General features: G+C 40.2%; 1 protein-coding gene across 7 annotated transcripts in view; it reads right to left on the reverse strand.

Moving 5' to 3' along the window:
• Positions 1–17793, reverse strand: part of PAK3 (p21 (RAC1) activated kinase 3) — a 121470-nt gene that overhangs the window by 76425 nt on the left and 27252 nt on the right. For all 7 annotated transcript variants that reach the window (XM_070290908.1, XM_070290911.1, XM_070290909.1 and 4 more), the window contains one exon: positions 16474–16675. In XM_070290908.1, coding sequence (XP_070147009.1) covers positions 16474–16648 — 175 coding nt within the window. In that variant the 5' untranslated portion in view covers positions 16649–16675. The remainder of the gene's footprint in view (positions 1–16473; positions 16676–17793) is intronic.

Raw genomic sequence — 17793 nt, forward strand, 5'->3', positions numbered from 1 at the left:
TACTCTGGGGTTGTCCCCAGAATCGTTGATTTTTAAAGGCCCTCCAGTATTTCCTTAAGCAGCTGGGGTTGAGAAAAATCATTTTAAACCCTGCTATCCAACGAAGATATCACTTTCTCAGATAATCCTGATGGACGCTGATCATTCTTCCCCATTCCATGTCTTTAGGCTTAGGGCAATGGAGAAGGGCAGAGTTGCCTCATTTTTATTCCAAATTGTTTGAGATAAGCAATTCTGCACTTGTCTACAAAGCCCCCTCCTTTGAGGTCACTGCCATTTAGTTCTCCTGGCCAAGTCTCCTTTATCACTGACTTTGGCTCCCAGTATTCTTTCCAACACTAAGTGCTGCCATCTTGCTGTTAAACATAATATACAGATGGGCACCTCTGTCACACACACCCTCTCCTTTTAAGTCCTTGATGCCCCTCAGCTTTAATGAACTTCATCTCCTTTCCACTCCTTCAATCCATTCCCATGGCCACCATTACATGAGTGGTTCTTAACCAGGGCTGCTCATCAGAATAACCTGTAGAGTTTCACAAAAATCTGAATATCTTGAGCCCACTCAGAACCTACCCTATCAGAATTTCTGAAAGGGAGGCCTGGGCAAATGATGTTTTGAAGCATCATAGATGATGTGCAGAATGGAGAATCACAGCTATTTCAGGCCTTTTCATTATCCAGAATGACCCTTTCTCTGTAATATTCTCTCAGATAACTCTGTTATCTTATTCTCTGGGCCCAGCTTTCTCACTCTTTCATGTCATTACTCCTATTTTACTTATTCTTTGATTTCAACAAAACCTCCAATCCCTGGATCCTTCCATTTTTAGCCAACTGCTCAGCTTCCTCCTGGCCTAGACTCTACAGTACATCATTTAAACTGCCCTTAAGCCACTGCCCTGGAAACTTTGCTCCTTTGACCTCCTCTTTCAACTCTCCAACAAAACTTTACCCTGATAGAATCTAGCCATGAAACCTCCATTTCCATACCGAGGCTGGTAAAGTTGTTGGGGGCAAAAATCACAACCATGTAGACTAGGGCTTACTATAAAGGTCACAGACCAGAGCTGGATCATCAGTGGTGCTGGCAACACCCTTCTTGGCCCTGGTCAACTTCCTTTCCCACTCCTCTTAGGGAACATTCTAGAATTTCACCACTTCACTCAAACTTCTGCTTCATCCTCTCCTCCTTTACTTTCAGCATAAGAAATTCCTTCTACTTCACTGAAAAAACAGAGGCCATGAGTTTAGAACTCCTTTGACTTCACTTCCTGTCCCGCTCCTAGGAATGTATCTCCATTAGTAACATCTCCCTTCACATCTTACTTACTTCACATCTTACTTCACATCTATCCTTCTACCTGAGGTTTATACGCTCAGTGGTGCTCCACTGTCCCTGTCCCTCTCATTTCTCCATGGAGGGGGGGGGGTCTCACTCCATTGATTATTTCCTATTTCTTCTTACATCTTCAGTCTCTTCCTCTCTACTGACACTTCCTATCTGGCTTTAAAAATACATGCTGAGATTTCTTTTGTCCTTAAAAATTAAAACTCCCTGCTACCACATAGCTTTCTTCAGTTGCTATAATCTCTTAACCGTTTCTTCTCTAGCTTCAACTTCTTGAAAAGGCAATCTAGACTTCCTTAACCCTCACTCTTCAAATCAGTGAAATGAATCTGAGGTCCCAAACTGATCTCCTCCCTGAGATGGCCATGTTTCAGCCCTCACAGCCACTGACTTCAAGTCAAAACTGACATGCTGACTATGATCTTCACGAAACTAACGTCTCCCCACCATCTTTCACACAATTCTTTCCGAGAGTCTACTCGTACAATTCTGGGTCTTCGGTAGACTCTAACTAGTAGTCCCCAGGAGCTGTCCTAGGTCCTCCTCTCTTATCATCAACACACTTTTCCCTTAGGTCACTTCGTCTACTTGTGTGGTTTCAATTACTGTCTACTTTCAAGACTCCTCAGGTGGATCTCCTCTGACCCCATGGAGTTAACCGCCTACTGAACACCTTTATTTGGCTGCCTCACAGCCCCCTCACTTGAAATATTTTCAAAAGAAAACAAATTCTCAACTGCCTCTCCCCACCTACAAGAAGAAACTACAGTTCCTCTTGTGTTCCCTACCTCACTCTACTTAGCTGCTCCTGTCACCATCTGATTACTTGCCTGCATGCTATGCATGCTCAGTCAGTCATGTCTGATTCTCTGCAACCTCATGGATTGTAGCCCACCAGGCTCCTCTCTGCCATGGCATTCTTCGGGCAAGAATACTGGAGTGGGTTGCCGTGCCCTCCTCCAGGGGATCTTCTTGACCCAAGGATCAAATCTGCATCTCTTGCATCTCCTGCATTGGCAGGCAGATTCTTTACCACTGAACCACCTGGGAAGCTTGATTAGTTGCCTAGTTCTATTAACACTTCCTCCTAAATATTCTCTCTGCATTGCTCTCTTTTATTCTTACAATACTGGCCCTTGGGTTAGGCCTCTGTGATTTCCCACCTATGTGATTCACACAGCCTGACTTGCCTTCTCTCATGATGCCCCCATCCTCTGCACCATCCACATTCATTCTTTTCCTGTGGCTACAGTGATATTTTGAAACACAAATCTGATATTATTTCCCTGCTTCAGTGTTGGCCCACTGCCTTCAGAATCATATCCAAAGCCCTCAGTATGACATATGTAAACCCTCGGGAACTCCCCCAATTACTTTCACAGCTCCATCTCCTACCCTTCCCCTTAGCACTCTATGCACTAGTTATGCTGAACTACCTGTAGTTATAGTCATAGAACCTCAACTAATATTATGTCATGCTTACTGCCTTCATAATTCTGTTCCTTGTATCTTAAATGCCACCCAACTCTTACATAGCTGGCTCTATTCCTTCTTTAAGACTCACCTCAGTTGAGTGGTCCCCTCCTCCAGGAAGCCTTCCCTAACTGCTCCTTCCCTCAGTCTTCAATAGACACCCCTCCTCAGTGCTTACTTCTCTATTGCACTTACCATGCTAAACTATACTCACTAACTGACTTGTATGCGTCCCTCGCTAGGCCATCAGTTCCTTCAAGGCAGGAACTGGGACTTACTCATCTCTGTACTCCAACGTTTACCCTGCCTGGTGCCTGATTCACTAAATATTTAATGAATAAGCAAATGAAAAAATGAATGGGTGAATGAATGACCTTCATTATATGAAATGAGACCCAATATATGTAGACAGGTCATGCCTATTTGCCATTATGTGTTCATGGATGAGGAGACACTTATCCAGTTTCCCCAAGAAGGCTGGAGGGGTGGGAGGGTATGTTTTAGAGTTGTGCTGGGTGGTGATGGCAGTGTTGCTGTTTTCCCCAACACTGGGGGATGACCCTGTACTCATTCAGGCACACCTCTTGCCAGGTGCCATGTTGGGGTCAAAAGCATATATTGGTAACTCAATTGTGCCAGGTTCAAGGTACAGCAAAGCAACCAATTCTCCCCTGGACAAAATCCCAGGGCAGTGCTACGCTTGCCTTCAGAAAGCATTTTAGAAAACTGCCACCTGAGTCGTCTTTGTTGTAGGAGTTCCATTTGTCATCTTCCCCTAAAATTCCTGGAAGTTTTTTTGGACCTTCTCATTGGATGTCATGGTCACATGCAGAATTATTTTTTACAACACTACCTAGCTCCTTCAAAGCAGAGCATGAAGGAAAAGAAAAGGAATAACAGAGGACAGACAAAGAAACACTTTCCTATATAAATTTGGCCTAAAAGCATAGAACAATCATTATTTTTAGAAAAGCAATGGAAAGCATGCACAATTACAATGTATGGCATAAGGAAAAAGTGACACTGAAAGCCATAATAATACAGAAAGATTAAAAAAACAAAATATTATATACAACATTTTTTAAATGCAGAAACAATTTTTCCGAAGGGGGGAAAAAACCACAGAGGCTGACTAGTTCTAAACAGCAAGCATTTCACAACCTTGCCTCTGAGGAACAATGCTTGCTAGGGGCTTGGCCCCCTTTCCTCGGAACCAGTCAGTGGGTCAGTTAACCAGTAGACTTGGAATTGTGGATCAGTGCGGTGACAGATTGGACTGGGTGACTCATTGGGAACCTAAGGAATGTTCTAAATGTGTGATCTCATTGGGGAAATAAGCTTAGCAAACATGAAACAGTTTGACAGAAGACAACAAAATTCTGTAAAGCAATTATCCTTCAATTAAAAAATAAATTAATTAAAAAAAAAAGAAACAGAAACCGATACTACCAGACTAAAGGAAATTTGGTGCTAAGTTGTGAAGAACAGAGTATAAAGCCTGTTGTATGTCCAAAGAAAAGAAGATCAGAGAGCTCTGTGGTGGAGAGTGAGGGCTTACTGGAGAGGAAGGAGGGTTTGAGAGATGGGTCTTAAAGAAGGGGTAGGCAGGAAAGGTAAGGCATCTCAAGTAGGAGAAATAGGAGAAGCAAAGCTTGGACATTGGAATATCTATAGCACACTGATGAGGACTGAGAAGAAAGAAGAGTAAATGGATCAGATATAGTCTTAGAAATCAGGAAGAAGAAATTGGACAGTCATAGAGTATGCTTGGAAAGGCTTTTGAGCAGATGGATGTGATGATGAAAAAGGTGTCTACTGTAAGACAAACCAGGTAGCTTTGTGCCACTCGGTACACATGGGATGATGGGGGCAGGCTTCAGAATGGCTGTTCTTTCACACAGGCTGAGGAAGAAAATGAACGGTGGGGATGGAATCGGAAGATCCATCTGCCACTGCATCTATTGCCTTGGAGATCACCTGCTGGGCATTTTCTATGTAAACTGTGTGTGTGTGTGTGTGTCTGATTTCTGCACCCAAATCGAAAATGACCTGAGGACAGAGAACCTTGTCTTACAGGTAGGATCCCCTCATGACCCTCAGCACAGAGCAAGACACATAAAAAGCAGACACCAATCTTTTCTGAGTAAAATATGTAAGTAAACTGCAAAAGATGCTCCTGCTGCTGCTATTGCTAAGTCTCTTCAGTCGTGCCCAACTCTGTGCGACCCCATAGACGGCAGCCCACCAGGCTCCCCCGTCCCTGGGATTCTCCAGGCAAGAACACAAGCCTATATTGACATCCAATTCTGTTCTATCTCATTTTTAAACTGAGGTAGCTAATAAACTAGCTCCGGGCTCAAAATCAGCATGCAGCTCAGATTTAATTGGCTGGTTGCACACAGGTCTCTATCAGGTGAGCTTCCATTAAGTTCATTTGAGACCAAGGAGGTCTAATAACATATTTCACTAGGAGGCTTGTACTGGAGTTGCAGCCCTCCTAGGAGGGTCGCTTGTCCTACAACCCCTAGCTTGACACTAGAAGCACTCTCCTGCTCCCCCAACCCAGGAGCAATCTGTACTCAGTGTTGTGTGTTCCTGAAGCCAAATAACTTGTGTGGACAGAAAGGTCATTTCCGGCAGGGCTAGTAGAGGTGGCTGGGTTAGAGATGCATCATATTAAAATGCTTGTTTTTCACCTCAACATTTCTGAGCTTTGCTCTAGGAATGCCATGTTAGAAGGATAGAAAAATATTTTCAAAGGGCCACCCATCTATGGGTGACAACCTTTACTTTTCCTAAGAGACGATTCTTAGTGACTTGGTCACTCCTTAACTGGATGAGAGACGCTTTCAGTGGTTCAATCATTTTCTCTATTTCACTAAGAGGCTACTAGTCAATGGCTCACAAAGATCATGTACAAAATGTTACCCTTGTGGTCTTTTAGGAATTAGAATGCCTCAGTGTCTGCTTAACTACCAGAAAAGGAAATTGAGTACTGCAGTTGGTGCTTTAATTTAAAAAAAAAAAATGCCATTTTGCTCCATCCCCTGCTTTGTGGGTCACTGAGCACCCTGAGCCATAAACCTCCCTCTCTCCCAAGGGAAACTTTTTGCAGCCTTATTCTTGGATAAGACTAAGTATCCCAGAGCAATTCTTTCTAAAGCAACAGAGCAGCCTTGCAGGTGGTATCGAAGAGGCAAGTGCTCAAATAACAATGTTGTGATAGTTTCAACATTGTTAATCAGCTATACTCCAATATAAAATAAAAAAATTTAAAAAAAAAGAAGTGAGTGCTCATTGTGAGGACAATAGTTCCAGAGGGACTGATTTATGCAAAGACGGTTCTAGTTTTTGGCAGTTCTGCTCTATAAACAAACATCCTGTTGGAGAACATATTATGAGAGGGGACCCACAGGAATGTCTCACCTCCTGGATTCATGAAATGCACATTTTCCCTTATGCAAGAGAGAGACTAGTTTTCTAGTTTTCCTTTATTTATTTATTTATTTATTTTGGTAGAAAGAATGACATTTTGTGGGCCTTAAAATTTATTTTTCCCATTGGAAATACTTCTATGTGGTCACTACAATGGAAAATTAGGCATAAAAATAGATTTAATTCTTGGCTATAAGTATTTAAAGCAAGGTGGGTAAAAGATTTAAAAAGAGGTTCTACATAACAGATATATTTCTGGCTTAAACCTAGCATCCTGAGCAAAATACACACTGATTGAGCAGAAAAGGAAACTAATGTTTAGTAAGTGAGGGAAAGGGCCCAAACCCTTAAACACTGGATTATGAATGAATCTAAAGGGAGGAATGACAGGTGACTCTATCTAGTTCTTTAATATTTTAATTATAAAGTATCAGATATTTTTGTAATCAAGTTAAAAGATGGAAAAATATAACACAGGAATCAAGGAAAAATAATTAACAATTTTTTTTTTAAACAAAGGCTGTTTCCTTCTGCTAGCAAGTTATGCCTTCAGGAGGAGTAACTTGTAAAAAGACATGACTACCGTTGTAACTGTTGAGTCAGAAAATAGATTAGATTCTCTTAGGTTTGTTTTACTTGCTTCCATAAAAATTCCATTTTTGATATTTCACTGGCCCCAAACCTATTTTCAAAACACATTAGGTGACTCTCTTTTTATGACAAGCAGTATCATAGTCAATCACTGAACCAGGAGTCGGGGATCTAAATTCTAGGCCAGCCTCACTTTGTAACTGGTAGTGGGGAAGCTTTGTAAAAGTCAGTTAACCTCTCTAAACTTCTGCCTTCCTTTGTAAAATGGATAAACCTTGCCTTCATCATAGGTTTGAAGGAGGTGATTGATATGAAAGTTCATCAAATACTATAATAACCCTACAACTGCCATCCAAAAGACATCATCTCACTAGGAATATACATACATATTAACAGGGTGACTGTTTTTGCTGGAGAATTAAGGAATCATGTCACCATCTAAACCCAGCACTTCCCATCTAGGGAATGACGACCTTTCAAACATAACTACCAAGAAAGGAGATTAAACTGGGCTATCATAAACAATCACTGCTCTTATGTCTTTTGTTATATTAGCAAACCCCAGTAGTTGGGAAGGCTCATGGGGGAAGGTTCATTCTCCTGTCTTCAGGTAGAATGTGCTAAAGCCATGAGACTCCATCCTCCAATAAAGAACCTAGAAAATTTCACCCTTAGTAATTGATAAAACTTAATCGGCATATCTGGAATTTATGGCTAGTTACATTCCCTCTGGTGAAATAGTAAGTACATTTCCCCCATCAGCTCTTCAGTGGCTATGAAAAACAATATATGTTCTCTATAAATTGGCAGCCTTTAATGCATAGATAAAAACTCAAAGTGGTACCTGATTCTGCAAGAGTAGCTATAAGCCCAATTCAAAAGTGGCATGTTCCATGAGGATGATAGGGAAAAGGAAATGATGGTCCCATGTGAGCCCCTCTGGTGACCCCCACTCACATACAGACAGCCGTCAACTTCAGTGGTATCATCTTCAAAAACTTTCAGTAAAAGTGATCATTCTGGCAAATTATCAGGAACCTAACTCTTACCCATCTTCTTCCAAGGCAACACACACTAGTTTCACTCTCATTTATACCCAATTCACACATGCAACAATTTCAATGGAAAATGTTGGGGAAAAAAAAAAAGGAAATATGAGGCAATGCCCTCAACCATACACTTCCATTCACATGGATAATTATATAGGGCACAAATAAGTTTGAAGGAGTCGGGGAGGCCTCATTTGTTTTAAGGAGGAAAACAACTTCATATCCCTTAGCTGGTGTCAATTTTAGTCTCCTTGCAACCCTTCATGTTAATGTTTGATGTATCTCTCTTCTGCCTTCCTCTCTTCTCCTCCATTTCCTATATCTTCTGCATCTCTTAATCTCCCCCCATACACTCTCTTAATTCCTCATAATTCTCATAACTCTCATAATTCTCCCCCTCATTCCTCTCTTAATTTCTCCCCATTGCTTCTTTCCTTTTTTCTACTTATCTCCCAATCCTTCATTCCATACTATTTTTTTTTTTTGCATTTGTCTGCTGTCTCTAGTGGGATACCATATTTGTGTTCAACTTCCCTGTTTACTGGCCTTGAAATAGAAGCAAAGGCTCTAGTACAGAGTGCATCCTTACCCCACCATTTTCCCATTTCAAACACAGTGGACTTCTACAAGTAAAGGGGGTAATATAGGAGGCTCTTGCCCTGGGGCAGAGCACTGACCCTGGAGGACAAGCAAGATGCTATGTCCTTCAGACTCCCCAAAGGGCAGAGCAATGACCTCCAAAGAGTACTCTTTGCTGAGCTGTATGGTCTACATTTGAAGAACCAAGAGGGATTGTAAACACTATCCAGGAGTAGTCGTCTCTGACATCTGGCTTTCTGCTAAGAGAATCCTCAATTAATTGAGACTCCCATTCATTGTTAACGCAAAGAAAATAACCTTGAGCTGCTGCAAAATCCCAAAGGGTCTTCAGCATCACTGAAGAAAGATGGCATACTGTTCAGTCTAGTTAGCACACTAAGAATTTTTTATTGTGAGCAATTAAAGTTAATAATGTATATTGACCAAAACATGTGAATAACAAGACCATAAAGGATAACTGAATTTTTAATGTTAAACAGTAATGCTTCCTGCTGTGTAGTATAGATAGAAGACAACATACTCTAGGAATTAGAACAATAATGTATATGATATACAATAACACAACTATATGGCACTTTAAGAACTTTTTCAATCAAATTTTTAAAAAAGTTTTCACATATACGAACATACTCAATTTAGAACCTCAACCTTTTAAAGTAAGCAATATGTAAGCCAGTAGACACACAATGGATGAGAATCTAACTCATCAAACACCCAAATCAAATTGTTAGCACATCTCTCTGGTCAACAATATTTTCTCATCATCATTTCTTTCCAAAAAACATGAAAAAAAAAAAGTTTTCTTTCCTTCTGAGTGGCAATAAAAAGGAGAGTGTGATAGAGTAGTACAAGCAGAAGGTTTGGAGTCAGAAAGACCCAGGAGATTTCTGGCTTCTGGCATCTGCTGTGTGACCCTAGGCTGTCTACTTAAATGCTTTGAGCTTAAATGGCCTCACCTGTAAAAGGGGGTTAATACAGAGTGGTTATAAGAATTGAAAGACTCAATACATGTAATGTGCCTGACACAGGCTTGACACTAGGAACTAATAAGTTAATCTTAGATGACTTTCTATTCATCCTGATTTGCTTTATCCAACTATCTCCTTGCCTGCTTCCAGGAAGTAGGGGCCTTTACTTCCATCTGCAGGGCTCACTAGCTCCCGAATCTCTGGATTTCTCACAAACAAAATGCACAGGAACTGTGCTCCCTACAGACACAGCTCTTCACACAGCACTGCCTACCCCCCGAAAGACACCTAAAGCTCTAGTGCAGCACAAGACATGAGACGCATAAGCACGCTTCAGATGACACAGACGTCATACGGGACTGTCCCTTCCAAAGGCAGCCTCACCTGCCTCTTTCCCACAAGTTCTTTTTTTAAGAGGAACTATGCCATTTTCAGAATCCTGGCTGATTCACTTGTCTCATTGCCTTTGCCTTATTGTTTTATTTATTCATGTATTTTTTATGGATTTATTCATCCATGTATTTATTCTCCACCATGTTTCGTAATGGATATAAGGTGGTTTACAAGAAAGGGATGGGATGGGGAAGGACGTGTGTGTGGGGGGTCAGAATAGAGAACACATGTACACCCATGGCTGATTCATGTGAATGACAAAAACCACTGCAATATTGTAAAGTAATTAGCCTCCAATTAAAATTTTTAAAAAATTTAAAAAAAAGAAAGGTAACAAGGAAAAGTGCCCCTGGCTACTTTCACTTAGAAACTGGAGTGGCCCTTGTTGTTACCCGGATGCTAAGCCCCTGGAAAGAAAAGGCACAATTGTTACGGATTTTAAGGCTCCTCCCATCAATATTCTTAGTTTTCTCTTTCCTTTTTCAGTCAAATCTGAATAGTTTTTTTTTTTTTAATCCATTTGAGAAACCAGCCAAAGATATTTTAGGTAAAGGGAAATGAAAGCAAAGAGGTCTTCCTTTGTTTCCAGATTTCAAGGAATTCATGCCTGGAGTAGTGGGTCTCCAAGCGTGGCCCCTGGACTGGCAATATCTACATCACCTGGAAACTTGTTAGAAATCCAAATTCTTGGGCCTCAAGCCAGATCAAATAAACCTGAAATTCTGAGAGGTGGCACCAGCAGGCTGTGTCTGAACAAGCTCTCCAGAGTGACTCTGATGTACAATAAATTTTGAAAACCAAAAAAAAAAAAGAATACACAAAATACAGTATGATAGCAGAAATTCAAAGTCAATCAAGTGAAAGGAAAACAAAACAAAGATAAGCTCATAAAATGAAGCCTGGAGGAAAGCTATACCAAGTGCATACACACCATAGAGGCCCATTACAGGTGCCAGGCATGGGCCACACATCTGGCACTAAATTTTCAAGCAGCCAACAAAAGAGAAACCTAATCTCACACTTCACAGGGTCCATAAAAGAAAAATGAACCTCGTGTTCAGGATATCCTTTTCCTGGTCTAAATTCTAAAACTTTTCTATGGTGAAGCATCATAATATGGTGGCCAACTGTCCCTCTTACTTTGCTCTAAAACTAAGATTCAGCTCTTGGAAAGATCTCCAACAAAGAGAGATCCTCAACCTGGAAATTATATTTACTGCTTATTTTTCTTCTACCTGTCTTTTGAAGTTCCATTCGGTCAATGAAATGTAGCAACGAAAGAGATTCCTTAAAACAAACAAACAGAAACCTCTGCTGTCACCAAAGCAAGTATTTTCATTTAACTCAAGAAATAGACAATGTGATATTATTTGTGACAAAAATTTGGATAGGATCCCAAATAACCAACAAAATAAAGGGTTAAATAAACCATGATGCTACTATATGATGAAATATTCTACACCATCAAAAACTGTATTTATGAAAAAATTTTTAAACATAGAGGAAAATGTTCATGATAAAATATTGAGTGAAAAAGCTGGTATAAAACTATATATTATGATTTTAACTATATAAAAACTACATATATATATATATATAGTCATTAAAAAGTATGGAAAGCAAGCCACTAAATGTTAATATTGTTTCTGAGATTTGTGGATATGAGTGGTTTTTATCTTTTCTACATGTTTGTCTTTATTTTCCAAGTTTTTATTAATGATGACCATTTCCATACGATGAGAAGAACTGGGAGGAAAAATACCAACCCAGTTAGTTATCTTTGGTTTGTGAAATTTTGGGTTGATTTTAACTTAAAAAAAAATTCCTATTAACTGACATATAAATTCTAGTTATGGACAAAGTTACTTAAAACAAGAAACAAGAATTCTAAAACCTAGTTTTTTAGTTGTTTGTAAAGTTCCAGAATGATACAGATATAATAACACCTCAAAATTACTTAGGACTTTAAAATTTTACTTTTAATAGCACTCTGATATTGAGAATTACATTTGATTATAAAAAATATTTTGCTAGGTAGGCCATGTCTTATTATCGTCATTTAACAGGTGATGAAACTGAGGATCAAAAAAACTAAGTGATTAGCCCAAAGTCACCATAATCAGTGGCAGAGCTGGCCTTGACCCTAAGTCTCCAGACCCCAAGTACAGTGCTCTTTTCCTTCATTGGAGACTGACTGTGGTATAACCCAAGTCATCACTCACAGGCAGAAACATATAAACAGCAACCCCTCCTTACCTATGAGGGTCAAGTTCTTCAATAACCCTCACCTAGATAGGAGAGTTCCACTGAGGAAATGATAATTTTTTGTGGTTAAAAAAAACCAGGGGGAACTGAGGTCACATGTGAATGTTTGAAAGTCCTCATAAATATTTTTTATGCAGTAAAACAAAATAATAACAGTACATTTCATAAACAGAATAATGAAAATTTACATAGCTTGAATTAGTTAAAAGTGATAGGCTTGTATAGTTTCCATTTAGAGCCTGAAATGGTTTCCAGAGGTGATTAGGATGTACCCACTCATGGCAATGGAAATTTGGGGTGATGGTGAAGCAACAAACAGAGGTGGACTGTTAGTTCAAATTATGGATCTTCGTGCTCTCAGCATCTTCATCTAAGTCTGATCCTGGGATTAAAACAACTTGATTGGGGCTTTAGCCCTAACAAGCAAGTGAATTTCGGTGGCATGACTTAACAACTTTGGCTCTTCAAGATACTTTCTGTCTTCGCAAGTCTTTTTCTGAAGACACCATAGCATGTCTGCATAGAGTGCAAATCTTTAGCTCAAAAGAACTAAAATTCATTCTTTCTATGGCCAAGTAATATTCCATTGTGTAAATGTACCACATCTTCTTTATTCATTCATTGATGGACATCTAGGTTGCTTCCATGTTCTAGCTGTTGTAAATAATGCTGCAATAAAGACTGTCTGAAGGCAGCTTATTTGCTGTCTGACACAGACATTTAAATGACACTACTTAATGATTTAGGCTCTTCCGAGGTTGCTTTCTTCTGAACATGGTGTTGTAAAAAAAAGACTCCACCTCTTCATAAATTCAGTTAAATCACTCAAGCCTTGTACAAAGGCAGTTTATCAGCTGTCCAGGAATCATATTAAATGGTACCACCTGATGATTTAAGCTCTGCTGAAGATGGTTTCTGTGCAAAGTGATTTTTTTAGAAGGCATCATAGCACCTCTTAAAGAATTCAGCTAAATCACTCAAGCTCTGAACAGGTAAGCTTTGATGTGTAAAGGTACACATATTTTTTTCATTACTTTCTTGGGGGAGGTTTTAATCTTGTTCTAACATTTTTTCTCTTGTTGCTTATAATTGTGTTTTTCTCCAGTATTATAGCTTCCTAATTATCTTCATCATCACTTACGATAATCACCTCTGGGGTCCCGCAAGCTTCCTGAGTCATCTTCTAGCCCAGCATATCACTTAAATCAGCATCAGTAGGTTCAGACTCAACTTCAGCCAATGATTGCTCCTGTGCCAAATGTTCATCCTCACCCACAGCTTCTTGTTCCAATATTCTTAAGGTCTTTAGGAGAAATCACTGAAAGACACTTCTCTATCTCTAGTCCAATTTTCTCCCATGTCATATTTTTTCCCCCATAGGAACATATTTTTTAATATAAATTTATTTATTTTAATTGGAGGTTAATTACTTTACAATATTGTATTGGTTTTGCCATACATCAACATGAATCTGCCACAGGTATACACGTGTTCCCCATTCTAGGAGAAAATTGCTTTACAATGTTGTGCTGGTTTCTGCTGTACAACAATGCAAATCAGCCATGTATCACCTCCCTCTTGAGCATCTCTCCCCTTCCCCCAACATTAATGGGGGAAATTAGTTTAACATTAATATCTAATGCCTCTTTTATGAAGAATACATACTTATTCTTACTTCACCCCTCCAGGTGATCACAGAGCAGGGCTGGGCTGCTGCTTGGAGCCTAGGCTGGGCCCCCTGTGTTATACAGCAACTTCTCACCAGCTATCTATTTTACACATGATAATGTATAAATGTTGATGCTGCTTTCTCCATTTGCCCCACTCTTTCCTTTCCCGACTGTGTCCACAAGTCTATTCGCTATGTCTGCATCTCCATTCCATCCTTGTAAATAGGTTCATCAATACCATTTTTTCTAGATTTCATATATATGCATTAACATGTGATATTTGTTTTTCTCTTTCTGACTTTCTTCACTCTGTATAACAGGTTCTAGGTTTATCCATCTCACTAGAACTAAAATCTGTTCTTTTTTATGGCCGAGCAATCTTCCATTGTGTGTATGTACCACATCTTCTTTATCCGTTCATTTGTTGATGGACACCTAGGTTGCTTCCATGTTCTAGCTGTTGTAAATAGTGCTGCTATGAACACTGGGGTACATGTGTCTTTTTCGATTATGGTTTTCTCTGGGTATATGCCCAGTAATCTCCCATGGCACATTAATGTTAAACTATCTAATGCCCCTTTATGAAGAATACAGCATGAGTGATGGTGTAGGAATTTCATGCACTAGGACCTTTTGACAGAGGTGCCTTTGTAAGATCCTGAACAACAAAGTTATACATTAGCTTGGCATAAGTCTCCTTAAAGGTCAGACTAAACACTGTCTAAGGGTTCCAGGACCTGAATCACACCACTGGTTATAAAGACAATCTTAAACTGAGGATGCACATTTGCCAATGCATCTGAGGAACCAAAAGGACAAGCAGGAATCAATACGACCTTGAATTCAAGATTTCTTTAGAGTAGTCTTGAGCTTCTGCAAGAAAGCACTGTTAAACCCATTCCTTAAGGAGAGAGGGAGTCATCAGGCTTTTCTATTTGCATGCTGGTATGCTGGAAACTTAGCTTAGTTGTTTCCTCTGAGAGGATATGGGCCTAGTTTTCTGCACACCAGTAATGGTTTCACTGTGAGGTCACCTGAAGTATTGGCACAAAACAGAAACACCAGCCTCTCTGTTTTGGCTGGCCTCATGTCAGCATCAGTTGGCTCATGCTCTTCAGAAGGGCAAACAGGATTGTTTAAGGGCTTCCAAAGCATGGCGGTCTCAACAGTGCCAAAGATTTGTGCACACACATGACTCTACTCTTCAGCTGCTTTCTACAGTTGTGGCAGATACACCACGGGAGCTGCAGGATCTAGTGGTTCTTTCTTTAGCACCACTGTCACCTAGGATTCAGTTTCTAGGTCGTGCATGCATTTCCAGGTGCACCATGCATTTCTCAAACCATCCATTGCTCTTGGCAGGGTTTTTTTTTTTTTTTTTTCCCCAAGATCCACTTTGGTGTCTGAAAACATGTCTTCAAAAATTCCTCTCATATGATGGGAGATCCCTTTCATGGAAAAGTGAAAGTGTTAGTCACTCAAGTCATGTCTGACTGTAGTCTGCCAGGCTCCTCTGTCCATGGAATTCTCCAGCAAGAATACTGGAGTGGGTAGCCATTCCCTTCTCCAGAGGATCTTCCTGACTCAGGGATCAAACCTGGGTCTCCTGCATTGGTGGGGAGAGTCTTTACCATCTGAGCCACCAGGGAAGTGTTTTCTTATTCCTTTGTTTGTTTTCAATCCAGAGGTTTAACAACATTTCTGTCTTTTCCATCCTTGTGTCACAAGGGATAAAGCATTTATTACATGCCATAGGTATATAGGAGGCAATCTTGGCCTCAATAAGAGTTTCAGCTTTCCTTATGGAAATTCATTAATATAATATAAGCTACCTATAAAGCTATCTGTTTTACCTTTAAGAAGCTTAAGAGTGTCCCTTTTCTCTTCAAGAGATATTACTCTTCTTGCCCTTTAGCGACTTTCTCTGGTGCTAGAGTCCTTGTACCTGGTTTCACTCTCTTCTGCCACAATAGTCACATTTACAGAAGCCATGTTTAGGCTTTATGCTAATTAATGCAACCTGACAATTACTTATGAGGGATTTTATATTCCCTAATGCACAAAGTGTCAGCATATGATATTTGAGGCCCAAGGATAAATGATAATATACTGTTGTGATACTTAATGCAAAATAGGCTGACTGTGTAGGGGATGACTGGCAGAAGAATGGTAGAGGAAACAAATGACTCAGAAATTTCTTCACACTTTGTGATATAGTCAGACAGACAATAATGTGGCACTTGGACTGACTTAGGTATGCTCAATTCAACATTTTCATGGTTGTCAAAATGGTATACAGAAGTAAATCCACCAATACTCAAATTCCCAATAAGGACAACTTGTAGTTAGGAAGGGATTACTATAAATTCTCCTTTAAATTTTATCAGAAAGAAAGGCACTATTCATATCTGTAAAACAGTCTTCTAGCTATGATTTCCCATGGCTTACTGCCGAATTTGATGTCATGTGAAAGGCAAACACAGCATTTAAGTGTATTTTCTGTAAACCTACAGTAAGTCAATCAAACATCATCCTCTGACAAAATGCAAGCTCTGAAGATGGATATGCAAAAGTCAGGCAGGCCCTGAACAGCCATGCTTAAGAAATGACTTGAGAAAGAAAGCGACAATGAAAGAATAAACTAGCCCCTTTTCAACACCCAGCCACTGATACTTTACTTTTATCCCCTCCTCCTGGGAAGATAGAGCGAAGCCTGGCTTTCTTATTCTTCTCTTCAGGGGCCATAGGAAGTGGTTTGGAGCTGTGGTTGAGTGCCGAAGAATCCCGGTTGTTACTGTTCATCCTCAGTGGGGGAGCTGGGGGTTTCTCTTCATTATCCAGACCGTCAGACATTTTCAGTTATAACTGATTGCACAGCTCCTAAAGAAGAGGAGGAGAAAACAGGAGTTCAGAGAGGTCTGAAAAACAATCTGGTATATACAGGAGGTCTAACATCTTAGAAACAGAAGCATTGGTATCATGCTATCTCAGGTTTGACAATAACCTTCCTGAGGGGTTCCTTTTCTAGAGGGAAGGGAGCTGTCTCCCTAAGGCCCAATGATGCAATTTCCTAAAGAGGAAAGCAAAGGTGAGTTTTTTCAACATGTAGATACAAATACCTAAGACGCTTTATCCCAAAGACACTTTATTTTCTGCTGCCCACACACAGTCTTTTAATGCACAATTTACAATCTTTCCTCTTTGTGAGCAAAATTGGGCACAGGAGCAGAAAGGGTGACAGAGGATGAGATGGTTGGATGGCATCACCGACTCAATGAACATGAGTTTGAGCAAGCTCTGGGAGCTGGTGACGAACAGGGAAGCCTGGAGTGCTGCAGTCCATGGGGTTGCAAAGAGTCAGGCAGGACTGAGTTACTGAACAACAATGATCATTTTGGTCAGGTAGCACCACCTCCTCGGAGTCTAGAATTGACATAGGCCTGGTTATTGATTTTTGACGCCCACAACAATCATGTTAGTCACTTTGATACTGGGATGCCTTCGGCATCTGATTCTTACCTGTGTGTACTTGATGAACAAAACACATTCTATTGCTTTATGTGGAAGAACTGAGAAACACTCTAGAAAACCAGGTAGTTTCAGCAGAGTTGGGGTAGACTGCTAGAAGCACTGCTCCATCTTCAAGTAACAGAGTAGATGATAACACAGAGATAAGTGTCACCAGGAGCAAAGAGGAACTCTAAGGAGAGGCCTGTTTCCTGAGGAGACACCATAACCCTATTCCTTGTCATATTTTATGTCCTGGAAGAGGGAACAAGGGAGTTGACAGGGGTGACAGGCTCGTAAGAACCAGTTTGGGTCTTAGCAACTAATCTGCTCTTAATTTCATTATTCTCTAGTATTTTGTGCTGAGAGCTGAACACATTTGGGTTTCACCCCACTGAAGAGTTACGTGAACTGGAAAAGCACAAACTCAAGGAAATGTTGTGGTTCCTGGCTGTCTTCCCACTCTAGTTCAAGTCTTTCCATTAGGGCCC

The sequence above is a fragment of the Ovis canadensis genome, chromosome X, assembly GCF_042477335.2.
Source record: "Ovis canadensis isolate MfBH-ARS-UI-01 breed Bighorn chromosome X, ARS-UI_OviCan_v2, whole genome shotgun sequence".
Classification (NCBI taxonomy): Eukaryota; Metazoa; Chordata; class Mammalia; order Artiodactyla; family Bovidae; genus Ovis; species Ovis canadensis.